Here is a 15,168-nt window from a genome sequence, read left to right as displayed (position 1 = left end):
TTATTTGAAGGATCATATTACAAAAATATAAGAAATTTATATAAAAGAAAAAATGAAGTATTTGAAACTGAGAGAAATAAACACAAGAAAAGAGGGTTAAATAATTTGTTTGGTATTGAGGGTTGAATACTTTTTAGTTTAAAAAGTAATCTTTTGAAATACTTTGAGAAAACTAATTAAATTAGTATAAATTGTTGTAGGATTTCCTATAAGGACTTCAGCCATTAGTCAAATTTCACGAGTTGTTGAGGTTAATTCAATAGAACATCAACTGTGGAGCTTAGGCTACTTTCTTTCCATGTTGACACTGGATATTGTTGAAATCAGAAACAATTATGTTTGACTAAATTTCTTATATTATTTTTGTGGTTAATAAAATAGTCAAATTTGTTAATGACATAATTCTATATTTATGTTACAAAATTATTCTTCTATATTTTTTAAAATAATTTTTTTATTAAAAAAAAAATTAGTGTTCACCGATACATACCATGCAAAGGAAGGAGTTCCGACAATTCAGAGTTCGGGCGTCAGGTAAGTAAATCTGACCCAAAATTATTTTCACTAAAAATCGAATTCGAGTGATCTCCCGAGCAATTCCTGCTAGAGAGAGTTTATTAATTACTTAAACTCAATGGCTTGATTAATCATGTATATGTTTGAATATCAGAACAATTATATTATTATATTGCTGCTTTAATTTCAAATGCTAAGAGGTAATTAAGTATTTCTATATGTATGTACGTACATACATATAGAAATTTAGTGGGGTATTGGGGAAGGGCAAGTAAGGTGTCATTGTCTTGCATCTTATTTTCCATTTCGGCAGCTAGAACAAATTTAAAAGAAAGTTGACAAATACTATTGGGGTTTCAAATGAAACTCATAAGTCATTACTCATTAGTTGATAGTTGATGCAGTGACATTCACTTGAACTCAGGAACATTCGATGTTTAAAGGCTTCCACTTTCCACTACAAATTCTACAATAGATGCAACACATAAATTATAATATGCTATAAATACGATATCTAAGGTGTACCAGGACATTTCTCCATCAAGATATCCTCCTGAACTAACATAAATGTCACTTAATATTTGTTCCATGTTATTTGTATTTGAAGCTCATTGGAGTCTCACGTTGTTTAAATTCTCGAGATGTTGTGTGTAGAAATTCCTTCATCCATTTAGCATAGTATTAGACTCTAATACTATTATAAATTGGTTTTTAAAAGTGATTCAGTTTGAAACCATATCAAATGGTTCAATGCAGTTTGATTCACTATTTGTTTCAGTTAACTGTATTTTTGAACATCCCTACATTAGAGTATTAAGTATTGCAATATGAGAATTGACTTAGAATCCACTTTAGGTGTGAGAATAGTTTTTTTTTTTTTTTTAAGTGAGACGCGAGAATAAATATTAAAGTTGTTTGAAGTTTGAAGTTTCATGATGTTGATTGTCTGCTCTCAAAAAACAACACAATTTGATGTTGTAAGAGATCACAGTCATTAATATTAAATTTATCAGTTCAGATTTCATATAATAAAATTAAAGAAAAGCAATTTCGATCGTCCATTTAAATCGGACGGTCCCAATCTGTTAGAGCGGTCTGTTGTAACAGCAGGTAATCCATTTCATTCCATCATAGTGTCCATTGCGTGCGGTGATAATTTTTATTTTATTTTAAACAAGACATACAAATTGGTGGCAACGAAAGATCATTATATATCATGATATACACTACCTGCTAATTTAATTCATTGGACAAAGCCATCTTATGATGCATTTCATGAATATATAATATGATAGATAAACTAGTTTCAAATATGAACCTTTTGGACGTTTTATTGTATATGCCGTTTACTTTTAATTTGCATTTATAATTAATATTATCTCACTCTTGGAATGTTCTGTAGTTTGGCAGAACAGCAAAACTTGGAACCAAGTTTTGAATATAATTTTGTTGACTACTAATTTGATTCCTTTGACTATGTGTTCACATTCCAAACAACAATAGTTTATAAAAGAATTAAAGAAAACGGCCCTTGCAATTTTGTGACAAAAAAGGATATATATGGGACCACCATGCATGCTTAGGATTATTAATTCATGCATGCTTCGAAGTTGGTGTTCTAATAACAAATCATCCATGTAAATTGTTTTAAATCACTAATGAATGTGTATATGACTGTTGAGAAATTCAGAGACCTCTTTTATATATCTAACACTACTCTTTTCATTTATAGTCGATGTGGAGATAATGTCTTAGAAATGGATATTGGGCCTAACTCATCCTTACAAAACCGGCTTGTAAGGTGAGGATTGCCTCTAGTATATAAACACTTAGTCAGGCCATCTCTCAACCGATGTGGGACTCTTAACAGCTGGGCGTGAGGGGGTGTGTTAAGAGTCCTACATCGGTTGAGAGATGGCCTGACTAAGTGTTTATATACTAGAGGCAATCCTCACCTTACAAGCCGGTTTTGTAAGGATGAGTTAGGCCCAATATCCATTTCTAAGATAATGTCGAGCATTGAACAAAAATAGACATTGCATGTATGTCTAAATTATTTCTTGTGTATATTTGGTGTATTTCAAAAAAAAAAAAAATCTTCATTTAGTTTCCAGTCTAAATTCTAAATGACAATTGTATAATTTTCTTTTTAGAGTGTGTTTAATATGAATCTTTAAAAAACAGTTCAACAATATATTTTTACCATTTTTAATAAAATTAAAAATGAATTTTTTATTTGTCAAAAAATTAATAATTCCTTTTTTTTTTGTCAAAAAAAATATGAATTTTTTATGATAATAATAAAATGTGGATAACAAACTCAAAATACTGATGCACAAATCAAAATAAGCTAGTGCCAACCAACTATCAATAATCAATAATAATTGACAAAAGGGGAAAATTTGGTTGAAATCCAATATTGCATGTAGTGTGTTTTTCTACTCCTTTGACCAAAGTTGATCATATCCACTATCCAGAGACAAATGCCACACTATAAATTAAGCTCAAGCACCAGTGCTTATTCACAGAATCACAAGTACTAATTAATCTTGATTTAATTTCTCACTAGTGGTGATTCTTGTTCTGTTTTTAATTTTCAAAAAAATGGCTTTATTCCACTCACATTGTAACATTTTTTGCATCTCTATTTTGTTTTCCTTGTTGGCTATGTCCTCTGCTCAACTATCTTCAGATTTCTATAGCTCAACATGCCCTAAAGCCCTCTCTATCATAAATTCTGCAGTGTGTAGCGCTGTTTCGAAAGAGCATCGCATGGGCGCTTCATTGCTCCGTCTTCATTTCCATGATTGCTTTGTTAATGTACTTTCTCGCGCATATAAGTGCATGCATTATTCATATGTCCACTTTCCTTGCATCAACATGCCTATGTCTTGACTTACATAAAATTACAATAATACCGATGTGATCATGATTTTAAATTGCAGTTATATTTACGCTACGAGCTTTTAAATATATTACACTAAAATTAAATGTAGGGAAATGCGACTGCTGCTGCGGTTGAATTGCATTTTTGGAGACTTCTAAAATCGTTATATTGTGGCCGCACTTATAGTTGCAGACAGCTATTTAAAAATTAGAACCATATATATCTATAAATTGTAGAGAAAATTGTGTCTTCAATGATGGTTTTATAACTTGTAGGGATGTGATGCATCAGTCCTCCTAGATGACACTTCAAGCTTCACCGGAGAGAAATCAGCCGGTGCAAATGTTAATTCTCTGCGAGGTTTCGAAGTGATTGACAATATTAAAACTCAATTGGAGACTGCTTGTCCTGGAATTGTTTCTTGTGCAGATATTGTTGCTGCTGCTGCTCGCGATGCTGTTGTAGCAGTAAGTTTCAATAATTCATAAGAACTTGTACAAAATACAGTAATATGCAAGATAAATAAAAAATAAAAAAACCTCAATTTCATATTTCTTTTAAACCATCTGGTAAGGGGGCTCCGGTGAACCAAAATTCGGCCGCAAGATAAGTAAAGTCTGACCAAAATTTATTTTCATCAGGAATCAAACTCGGTTCTTCAGAAAGATACATTCCAGGGAACTCATTAACCACTTGCAGAATATAGATTTTTTTTTTTTAATATGTAGCAATCATAGGTTGACAATTTGAATTTTGTGACATAAAATTCAAACCTTAATATTTCTAGATATGATTAATTTAAAGCTAACTTTAACTAACTAACATTTTTTCTACAATTTATTATATGAAGTTGGGTGGTCCATCATGGAGTGTTGGGTTAGGCAGAAGAGATTCAACAACTGCAAGTAAAGATACTGCCACTAGTGATATTCCATCCCCTCTAATGGATCTTAGTGACCTCATATCTGCTTTTTCAAATAAGGGATTTACCGCCAAAGAGATGGTTGTCCTTTCAGGTAATTAAGCTCATATTTCTTAATTAATTAAGGGCATGTTTAGATAAACATATAACAACTTAATTTGTAGCTTATGGTAGAACTTTTATCATGATAAGTGCTTATGTATAAGCTATTTCGCTATTTCTATAAGAAAAGATGAAATAAATTTAAACTGTTTTCGTAAGCTGCCTTGGGGAGCTTATGATAATAAGCTTAAAACAATTGTACAAGTCATCAACTGTTTTGAAAAATTCTCTAAAATAGTCTTGCAAGTATATAAGATACAATTTTTAAATTGCGGCCGCAATATTGCTCATGTTGTGACCCTCATGGAACTATGATCAATTGCGATTACAAACCTCAATTGCAGTCGGCCACTGAGAAATAAAAAATCAACGATGTTGAATCTGTGAACCATTCCTAAATACATTATTAAGATTATGTTACATAATGAATTTTCACATTTGAATAAAGTTACCTAATGATTTTTTTTCCCCTTAAATTTGCATCTATAGGAGCTCATACAACAGGACAAGCCAGGTGTCAGTTGTTTAGGGGGCGGATTTATAACGAAACAATCATTGATTCAAATTTTGCAACCTCAGTGAAATCAAACTGTCCAAGCACTGGTGGTGATAGCAACTTAACCTCACTTGATGTTACAACCAATGTGTTATTTGACAATGCTTATTTCAAGAATCTAGTTAACAAAAAAGGACTTTTACATTCTGATCAACAACTCTTTAGTGGTGGTTCTACTGACTCTCAAGTCACTACTTATAGCACTAGCCCTTCAACTTTCTCTGCAGATTTTGCTAGTGCTATGGTGAAAATGGGAAACCTTAGCCCTTTAACAGGAAACAATGGCCAGATTCGTACTAATTGCCACAAAATTAACTAACTAATCATAGAAAATATGATGAAGAAATCATGCTTGTTTAGTTACAAAATTTAATGTAATAATATGATGAAGAAATCATGCTTGTTTAGTAGAGTCTATAATTATGGTATTTCCTTGTATCATGTATGTGTCTAGTTTAATGTTTTTCTGAATCTGAATTATAAGGTGTGGTGGTTGTAAGTCAGATGTTGTTCTTGTTCTCAATAAATTTATAAAATGGATAGTTAAATAGAGTGATATTGTTCTTCTTCCAAAAAACACACTATCGCTTTTTGTTTTACGAAATAGAATTGATTTTGCCTTCAAAATTAATAGGTTCCGGTGAAACGAATATACCATATGATTGACAACAACAAGAGTAATGTTAGTATCCTCATGTTTCACAGCCAATTGATAGGTACAAAAAGTAACTTAATTTACAATAATAAAATGCTAACTAAAAATATTTGCAGCTAACTCTGTAATGTAACACCATTGGTGACTACTTCAAGACAATCTTGAAATCTAAATACAGCCGCCTTCATCTGAAGCTGTCCTAGCTCCTAGTTCTTACCATCAAGAATTGGAAGATTGTCGGGAAAGCCAAGATCTTTCGATACAAGAACAACACAAGATCAATGTGCCTCTAAATCCATGAACCAAAGGGCTCTGGATATGAAGTTGTTAGTGAAGAAGGGGTTTCTTGCACTACAAGAAGAGAGTATATTCTAAACGAAGATCAATTTATGTTATTTTTCCATTTAGAAAAATTCGATTTTAAAAACAGCACTACAGAAATTACTGGCCGAGTCGCGGATTGATACGCTCTCTTTAAGACGTTTCACGGTATTACCCAAAAATTTGTACAAGATAGACTAGCAACCGTCAAGTTCACTGAACACCGTTCATTTACTGTCAGTGGCGGAACTAGAGGAGGGCTGAGGTGGGCCACAACCCTCCCCCAAAATATAGAAAATTACTAAAATACTAATTTTTTATAAAATAACATATTTATAATACTATATTTAGGAAGTTAGCCCAGCGGTCAGAAGTTTTCGCGTGTCCAGTAATCATGAGATGAAGGTCTTGTATTCGAACCACGCCTTCCATAGTTTTTCTTCTTGTTCTGTTTTTTTTATTTCTTTCTTTTTTTTGTTAAAACAAATCAATTTTAATACACACCTTTAAGGATAAAATGATTATCTTAGTAGACCACGTAAAACATAATTATAAAATTAATGTTTTTCATACGATATATCAATTCACAGTTTTTATTTTTACCAAAAAAATAAAATATAATTATTTTCAATTTCATTGATCCATGTAAAATTATCTTATATTTATTGATGAATAAATTTCAATCTATAAATTTTTTATTGTAGAATTATGCAAGCAATAGTTCAAAGTTAATTATTGATGATTTTAAGTTACTTAACATATGTAGAGTATTATTTTCAGATATATAATTTAATTTTTCAATTATCAAATTATTGCTTATTATGACATAAATTTTTATATGCAATATAAATTATTATTTTTTTATTTAATTTATATATTATAATTTTTTTAACGGCCCACCCAGGAAAAATTTCTCACTTCCGCCACTGTCTACTGCTGCATTGTAGAAAACTGACAGAAAAACATCTTTAATGGTTCGTAGAACCAGTCTAATATTGATAATAATATTATCAATTCGATGTAGCAACAACCACTCTATGAAGCAACAAGAACGAAAATTTTTAAGTAATAATGAATTGAGAGAGAAGGAGAGTTGCGAAAATTGCAGAAAAAGTAGGACAACAAAACCGTGAGACCTGAAGTGTATTTATAGAGTAAGTGAGGAACCGAATGGGAGGATTTCGTGGGTGAATAAATCGGCCAGCAAACTAAAACGTGGCCAGAAAATTTAGCCCACTCTATTATAGCTTAACAGATATGTGATGACTCAACACATATCCGTTGCGAAATTTGAAACGCAGCACACAATAGTGAAAAAATAATTATTAATTATTTTTCCACTTCTGGGTATTAAAAAATTAATACTATCACTAAGCCCAAATCCGGCCTGACGGCGGCGCGCATGTGTGTGATATTCAACATGGTGTGCCCCGTTTACAAAATTGGGTAGCGAAAAAATAATTATTAATTATTTTTCCATTTCTGGGTATTAAAAAATTTATATATCACAAAGCCCAAGACAAAATTGAGTACCCTTTAGAGCGCACATCAAATAGTGACTTTTTCATATATAAACACTACTCATTTGTATGTGCCAACCAATGTGGGATTAATTGAAGTTTTTTTCAATTCACACATAGTTCTGAAATTTTCTTTTTTCTATATTGACACTTTTACCAGCTAATTATCACACATCGATTTATCATCTAATCTAATAAAATAAAAAGTTGCTCTGTGAATTTAAAAGTTATACTCCACCCACTCCTTGGGGCGGTGCCTAGCATTTTTATGTTTTATAGGTTCTTTGTTGTACCTGTTTATGAGTGTTCTTTGTGTTCTTAAATCTAGGCACTGAATATAGAGTATGATAATTTTTCTTTTAACAAGGGGAAAATAAAAAGATAACAAGACAACTAATAAGGACGTTGCCTCAAGACACTCGTTGTATCTGTAAACAGCACATGTGCTATTTGCGGAGGTGGAGAAATCCATAACTTAATATTAACGTTTGACTGAGCACCATATTTAGCCAACCAATCAGCACATTTATTCTCTTCTCTAAGAGTATGAGAGAATGATAAAGACCAACTATGCGTCCGGGGGATACAAATTTGACCAAAAACAATTGCGTGATGGTGAAAATTATTGTCATCTTCAAGTATTCTCTTCAATTGTGTTTTTTTTTTATTTTATTTCTTGCCATAAGCAATGGATTTTTTAAAAAAAAAAAAATTTTAAAGTAATCATCAACTCCTAATTCTAAGGTACTTGATGAATGTAACAATATAAAAAATTGGACATATAATATGGCTTAAAAATTTTAGATTATCATCCAAGTGAGATGAGATTAGAAAATATTATTCTCTAAAAGTCTCTTATCAATCAAAAAGAAATTAATTATTTATTGGTATATTTATTTTTAGAGTTATTTTTTATACTACTTGTGGCAATTACAACAATTGAAAGAGTTTTTTCTGCTATATGAATATTATCGCGAAATTACATAAGAGACGGTTAAATAATTAGTTTAGTTACTTATATGTTTTTATAATTGAAATTAAAAATGAGAACATTATTCAATATTTTCAAAATATATGGCAGGTCTTACCTAACATTTGTGATGTATTTTTTATGCTCTAAAAAATGAAATGCAATATATATTAATTTACTATTACAAATATCCTTCTCTAGATGTTAACTTTTTGCAACTCTTTGAATTGTCAACCATAGCACGTTACATAACCCAAATGCTACCCCCACATACTTTTTAGAAAAAGATTATCCTCCCTAACTTTGATGAGGCAAAAATTATTTCATAGTTTATCAACACTGGTCAATTCAAATCACATTTTCAAGACTTAGATCATATGATCAAATTTATAGTGATTTTTTTTTTTATTAACCCTTTGTTTTTAAGAAAAAATTGTTTCAGTAATTCAAAGTTCGGTAGTAAAGTAAGTAAAATCTCATAAAAATTACTTTTACTACGAATTGAACTCAGATTTTTCTGAATAATTCGTTCTAAGAAAATTAACCACTTGAGTTTAATATCTTAATTAATTAATTAACGTATAGTCTTTAAACACACACAATAAGACATTTTATCTAATAATAAAATAAAATGGATAAAAAAAATAATAAAATGGATAAAATATTTGATTTAATATTTTAGGCAAAAGTATCTCTTTATGTGTATAAATGACACTTGATTTGAGATCCGACCATTTTTATAAAATAAAATGATAAAATGTTAAAATAAAATGATCTTACCATAAATGTACGCAGTTTTACCCTGTAATTGATCAAAACCATTGATTTGAGATCCGACCAGTTTTATAAAATAAAACGATCTCAACTGTCGATCTCTGATCGGTGGACGGTCCAGATCAGTTTTGGGAAATCTGAAACACTATAAATTTAGTCTAGTGACTGTAGAAGATTTACTGATCACTTATGTTTCCAATTATACTATGCACTATTTTTGTCTTTCTCATTCGCTCTCTATATATATATTAGAAAGTGTAATCTACACAATTTCTCAAATTACATAAACTCATCATCTTCTCTACAGAAAATATGGCACATTCTCCTAATTCTTATGTTGCATTAGCATTGATCTTCCTTCTTATAGGGACCTCTTCAGCTCAACTTTCTGAGAACTTTTATTCTAACAAATGTCCCAAAGTTTTTGACACGGTTAAATCTGTTGTTAGATCAGCTGTGGCTAAAGAACGTCGAATCGGTGCATCTCTCCTTCGCCTCTTCTTCCACGACTGCTTTGTTGATGTAATTTTCTTGCTATATATCCTTCTTGTAGGTTTTGATTTATTTTTTCTTTTCATGGTAGATTTGATTTATTGAGCTAACTTTTGCATGTCAATATGTTTTCTTATTTGTGACAACCATGAAAAACTGTGGAATGAAAGGAAATAATTGTTGCCTTATAACTTTAGGATACGGTTTGACAATAATTGGTTAAGTGTTGAGTAGTTGGTTTTTCAAATAGGTGAATTCTTTAGTATCCAACTTATCACATTGTTGGATACATCTAACTAAAATTAATTTAAAATATGATTTTTTTTTTAAATTAAAGAGCGGACATTTACCATTTTTAATAAAAATAAATAAATATTATAATAAAAAAATGAATGAAAAATATAATTATTTTTTTTGTCAAGTACTCTAGTGGCCAGAAAAAAATACTAATATTTTATTAAAACTTATTATAAATACTATGATATTTATCATTAAACGGATTCATATTAGATGGACCGGAATAAGGCTTAACTACACATTTGAGGTTTCAATTTAGTCTCTTACGTTTAAAACATGTCAATTTAATTCCTTACGTTTCCTCCGTTACCATTAGTTGGTCCTTTCTGCTTGTATCAATTTGTATTTCTATACGTTGGTGGTGGTACAATTAGATTTTTTTTTTCTTTACAATTTTTTAATATTTCCATTCCATGCAAAAGTCCAATTGCTTGTATCGCATCGGTTGTCATGATACCGTGCAGTAAAAATGGTTTGGTGCACAATAAACCCCCATTTTTAGGGGTGCTTAATAGACTTGGCCTATTAATTAAGCTTCAAAATATATCCAATTTTAATCTAATCAATTATAGTATTAGTAATAATGTTCTCTAACATTTTATTTATTGTATGATTATGCTTCTTGGAAAACAAAAAACAGGGTTGTGATGGGTCAATACTACTTGATGACACTTCATCCTTCAAAGGAGAGAAAACTGCAGCTCCTAACAACAATTCAGTGAGAGGTTATGAACTAATTGATGCTATAAAATCTAAGGTCGAAGCAATATGCCCTGGTGTGGTCTCATGTGCTGATATTGTGGCCATTACTGCTCGTGACTCTGTTCTCATTGTAAGTACTTCAAAATTATATAACCTATCACACTAAACTTTACCAACTTTCTTATCACTAACTTTTTATACATATAATTGACAATTTTTTGGATATGATTATGCTTTTAGTACTTTAAGTTCATTTTTCTTTTTGGGTAAGTATTGTAATGGTTAGAAATACGCCCATTTAGTTACGTCAATAATTGTAGAATTCTCGGGTGTGAATTCAGTCACCTGCATATATAATGTAATGTATCTACCAATTAAGATATTCTCTTGGGATACATTATGTTCATTTTTAGCTTCGATTTAGTCATTTATTTTTTAATAATTTATTAATATCGCATTGGGCGACCACGATTTAGGCAAAAATTATACTGTAGAGTTTCAGCAAAATCATCATAATTGTGTCAAACTTACCGTCAATTCGAACATGCACCGGATAATTGACGAAAAAAGTCATGGACAAATTAAATTAGGCTAAGCAAACATTATTGACATTTGTTGTAATTTGCAGCTTGGAGGGCCATTTTGGAATGTAAAAGTTGGAAGAAGAGATTCAAGGACAGCTAATTTCACTGCAGCAAACACTGGTGTTATTCCACCTCCTACATCTAACCTAACTAACCTTATCTCAACTTTTCAAGCTCAAGGACTTTCTGCCAAGGACATGGTTGCTTTATCTGGTAATATATTTCACTTTTTAACTTCTCACTTCTTTCTTCCATTATTTGTAACAATTATTAATCATTGTCTCTTAGGGAGGGAGACATATTTTAGTTATGGTTTTGCATGTAACAACAGTTTTACCTAATAATAATCAGGGATGGGACATTTAACCAACTACATAATAGTAATATTGTTGTGAAGTGTTTTATAAGCTTAAAGTTAGGTCATTCTCTATAACAAGATTAAAGTCATGCCATTAAGGAAATAGAAAATTTTGTACCAAAAGAAAATAGTGTTCAACCAATTGAAATTAGATGTGTCTATCATCGATTCATAAATATTTCAATTTTGGGGAGAATAAAGTAAATCAAGTACTAATAACAACTATTTATATTTCATGTACTGTAGAAATTTTCATCACAAAAAGGAAAATAAAAAATATAACTAGCAATACTTCAAAGAAATTTTATGAGAAAGAGAAAAAAAATTCAAACTTCAACGATGATTAATGTTGACTTTCAGAAGTAAAAGTATTCGGTCCTCCTCAATTGTAAATTTTGAGGTGGTTACCTGATTGACGTTAGCTTGACAAAACTAAGAGAAAACATATTTATTTTTCTTTAATTTTGTTAAACTAACATCAGTCAAATCATGTCTCAATGGTGAGGACAAAGAAGATCTTAAGCTTTTACTTCTTGAGACAGAGTCATTCACCGTTGATTTGAACAATTTTTAGATACCGATCAATGATGGATCACAATCAAGACAATACATCGTAGAACAGACCAATAGTATTTTTATGAGAAAGAGAAAGTTAATTTTAGAGAAAGAAAAAAAAATCAAACATCAACCATGACTAATGTTGACTTTCAAAAGTAAATATATTCGGTCTTCCTTAATTATAAAGTTTGAGATGATTATATGGTCGACCGTAGTTTGACAAAACTAAAAGAAAACATATTTATTTTTCCTTATTTTTGTCAAACTAACATCAATCAAATCATGTCTCAATGGTGAAGAAGTAAAGAGTCATTTACCGTTGATTTGAACAATTTTTAGATACCAATCAACGATGGATCACAATCAAGACAGGATATCGTAGAACCAACCAATATTATTTTTAAAATAAAATCTAGAAAAGAAAACTACAAGAAAAAGGGTAAACATGTTATTGAATAAATTTCAAATGTTTATCTATTTTTAGTCAAAACACAAAATATATTATTGAATAATTCTGTTCATGTTAATTACTTTATCATGTGTTTGGTTTCAGGGGCACACACAATAGGGAAATCAAGATGTACAAGTTTCAGAAACCACATATACAATGACAGCAACATTGACAATACATTTGCTAAGATAAGGCAAAATAATTGTCCAAAGAAAAGTGGCTTAGGAGACAATAATCTAGCAAATCTAGATTTTAGAACTCCAACTTATTTTGACAATAATTACTACAAGAATCTCATTATAAAAAGAGGATTACTTCATTCTGATCAAGTACTCTTCAATGGTGGATCCACTGATTCAATTGTTAAAACTTATAGTCAGAATGATAAAGCCTTTGATTCTGATTTTGTTGCTGCAATGATTAAGATGGGAAATAATAAGCCTTTAATTGGGAAACAAGGAGAGATTAGGAAGAATTGCAGGAGATTCAATTAGAAGAGATAAGTGATTTTATATGTTGCAAAAATTATGTGTTGTTTGTTCGGTTCAATTTAAAGGTGGTGCTATATATATATATATATATATATATATATATATATATATATATAGTCCTGTTATTGTATTAAATAAATTATCATAAGAAGAGGGGTTGATGTATTATGTATATGTATCAAGTATAAGACACCTTAATTGGTTTGCATTTGCAGAATTGCAACTACACTTAAAAAGTTTGATTAGTGTAATTAAATTAAAGACACTATAAAATGTTCTTAAAAATGAAATAAAATTGTCCCTGGGAGTCACCGTGACTCGTGTCACGGGGCCACGGCCGTGGCAGCTCCAGACCCCTCCAAAACCATAAATTTAACCCTCTTTTAAGCCTAAAACAACTCAAAACACCTAAGCCAAACCACATAAACCTCCAAAAATTTACAAAAAACAAACATTGACCCTCATCCATCTACTAACTCTAAACCTCATTTAAAAGCACATGCGCACGGCACAGAATATCTTGCGCAAGGCATACCAGCAGAAGTCAGGTCTTCAATTTCCCTTCATTTATGTGCAAGACGTGGCCAGGTTGCGCAGGCACAACAGACAGGAGCTTGTACCATCAAAATCTTGATTCTTTGCTTCATCTCTCAACACCAAAACTTCTATAATGATCATGTCTCAAGAGAATCACTTGATATATACTGTAAAAAACATAATACTACTAAAGAGTTGTTCAAATTATAATTACTATTTGAAGGGCACATGTTAACTTGACCCTAAAGCTTGCTTATAAGTCAAGTTATTAGTACTCTCTTACTACATTTTCTATGTTTTATCTTTTGTAGGTTCAAATACATGAATAAAAGGAATTGTGTACTTTTAAGGCCCATTATGATGACTTATTGGCTAAGGTATTTCATGAAAACAATGGGAGAGCATTCTTAATGAAGTGCTAGTGGAAATTCATTGCATGTGTTAAATTTATGGTATATGACAAAAGGAACTGTTACTAAAGGATTAAAAATGTGAAGAGACAAAGTTTCAGCATCCTGAGACCTGACCACGGTCGTGCCTGGCTAGTCATGGTTGTGCCAGACAAATCGGAAATCCAAGACACGCCCTGAAGCGCGCTCCCCACGGCCGTGCTGAAGCCAAAAATCAGTTTTGGCTCTTTCTTTATAAATTCGTCAAGCTTGCATTGTATCAAATTCCTATATTTCCATAAAATTGTTCTTAGTGATTTTTCTGTTTTTGTTCATAGTTTAGATTAGTTAGGTTGTTGCTCATGATGTCTAAGTGTGAGTTGTTCACCAACACCTTAAAGTTATCGAGAGTAGTCCATAGCAAGTATACCATATGTTTGTAGATGTTCTTATAATCTTATTGCTTATCTTAGGGCATCGATGAAGTTACCAGATCGGAGAAGTTGGTGCCATGATTCCCTACAACTATGGCCAGCGTATTACGCTTATCGTTGTGTTGCAGTGACGGAATCCGTATCAAATACCTGTTGTGAGAGGGACATTGGAGTCACATCTATATCTTGCTTTAAAAAGGGTTTTCACATGACAAATGTATGTTTGAAAGGGGTTGGGATTTTGTGCTTGTGATGAAATTCATGATCTTGGGTGATTTATATTTTGCTTGATCAAATCTTCGTAAAACTAAAACATATTTCCAAATATTCTCTAAATTTCTAATATATATTTCTCTAATCTTGTTATTTCCTTTAAGTAAAGTTCTACCATGTCTCTTCTTAATCTATGTAGATTCGATACTCTTTTTATTACAACGACATACTCATGCACTTGCGAGCGTGTCAAGTTTTTTGCATCATTGCCGGAGACTAATCGAAGTAAAGTTATGCTCACGGAGACAACAGTTGTGAAATCTATTATGGTGGTTGTGAGTTTATGACATTATCATTATATTTGCACAATATTTAGACACACCACATGATATAAACCGTCTGATCTTCGTATTTTGAAATTTCCCTACTTTTCATAATA

At 31.1% G+C, this 15,168-nt stretch overlaps 2 protein-coding genes across 4 annotated transcripts; both read left to right on the top strand.

The window, feature by feature from the left end:
- Nucleotides 1-3,024: 3,024 nt before the first annotated feature.
- LOC123918456 (cationic peroxidase 1-like) lies at nt 3,025-5,585 on the top strand. Of its 2 annotated transcripts, XM_045970517.1 has the most exons (5): nt 3,025-3,336; nt 3,679-3,870; nt 4,254-4,419; nt 4,917-5,328; nt 5,377-5,585. In XM_045970517.1, exons 1-4 carry the CDS (start codon nt 3,121-3,123, stop codon nt 5,300-5,302), a joined length of 960 nt encoding a protein of 319 aa, XP_045826473.1. In that variant the 5' UTR covers nt 3,025-3,120; the 3' UTR covers nt 5,303-5,328; nt 5,377-5,585. The 2 variants fall into 2 exon arrangements, with proteins under 2 accessions (XP_045826473.1, XP_045826472.1); XM_045970516.1 differs by having other exon boundaries at nt 3,026-3,336; nt 4,917-5,585.
- Nucleotides 5,586-9,401: 3,816 nt separating this feature from the next.
- LOC123918691 (peroxidase 4-like) lies at nt 9,402-14,900 on the top strand. 2 transcript variants are annotated; one of them, XR_006812872.1, is made up of 5 exons: nt 9,485-9,745; nt 10,653-10,844; nt 11,343-11,511; nt 12,768-14,070; nt 14,556-14,845. XR_006812872.1 is itself a non-coding variant. In XM_045970813.1 (4 exons), exons 1-4 carry the CDS (start codon nt 9,536-9,538, stop codon nt 13,157-13,159), a joined length of 963 nt encoding a protein of 320 aa, XP_045826769.1. In that variant the 5' UTR covers nt 9,402-9,535; the 3' UTR covers nt 13,160-14,900. The 2 variants fall into 2 exon arrangements, 1 of the variants encoding a protein (XP_045826769.1); XM_045970813.1 differs by having other exon boundaries at nt 9,402-9,745; nt 12,768-14,900.
- Nucleotides 14,901-15,168: the final 268 nt, after the last annotated feature.

This window comes from Trifolium pratense, linkage group LG3, assembly GCF_020283565.1.
Source record: "Trifolium pratense cultivar HEN17-A07 linkage group LG3, ARS_RC_1.1, whole genome shotgun sequence".
Lineage (NCBI taxonomy): Eukaryota > Viridiplantae > Streptophyta > Magnoliopsida > Fabales > Fabaceae > Trifolium > Trifolium pratense.
This window is presented reverse-complemented; position numbering and strand designations above follow the sequence as displayed.

Coding starts and splice junctions, on each gene's coding strand:
- LOC123918691 (XM_045970813.1), top strand. CDS start 9,536: ATGGCACATTCTCCTAATTCTTATGTTGCATTAGCATTGATCTTCCTT. Junction 10,845..11,342: donor CTCGTGACTCTGTTCTCATT/GTAAGTACTTCA, acceptor TGTAATTTGCAG/CTTGGAGGGCCATTTTGGAA. Junction 11,512..12,767: donor GGACATGGTTGCTTTATCTG/GTAATATATTTC, acceptor GTTTGGTTTCAG/GGGCACACACAATAGGGAAA.
- LOC123918456 (XM_045970517.1), top strand. CDS start 3,121: ATGGCTTTATTCCACTCACATTGTAACATTTTTTGCATCTCTATTTTG. Junction 3,337..3,678: donor TCCATGATTGCTTTGTTAAT/GTACTTTCTCGC, acceptor TATAACTTGTAG/GGATGTGATGCATCAGTCCT. Junction 4,420..4,916: donor AGAGATGGTTGTCCTTTCAG/GTAATTAAGCTC, acceptor TTGCATCTATAG/GAGCTCATACAACAGGACAA.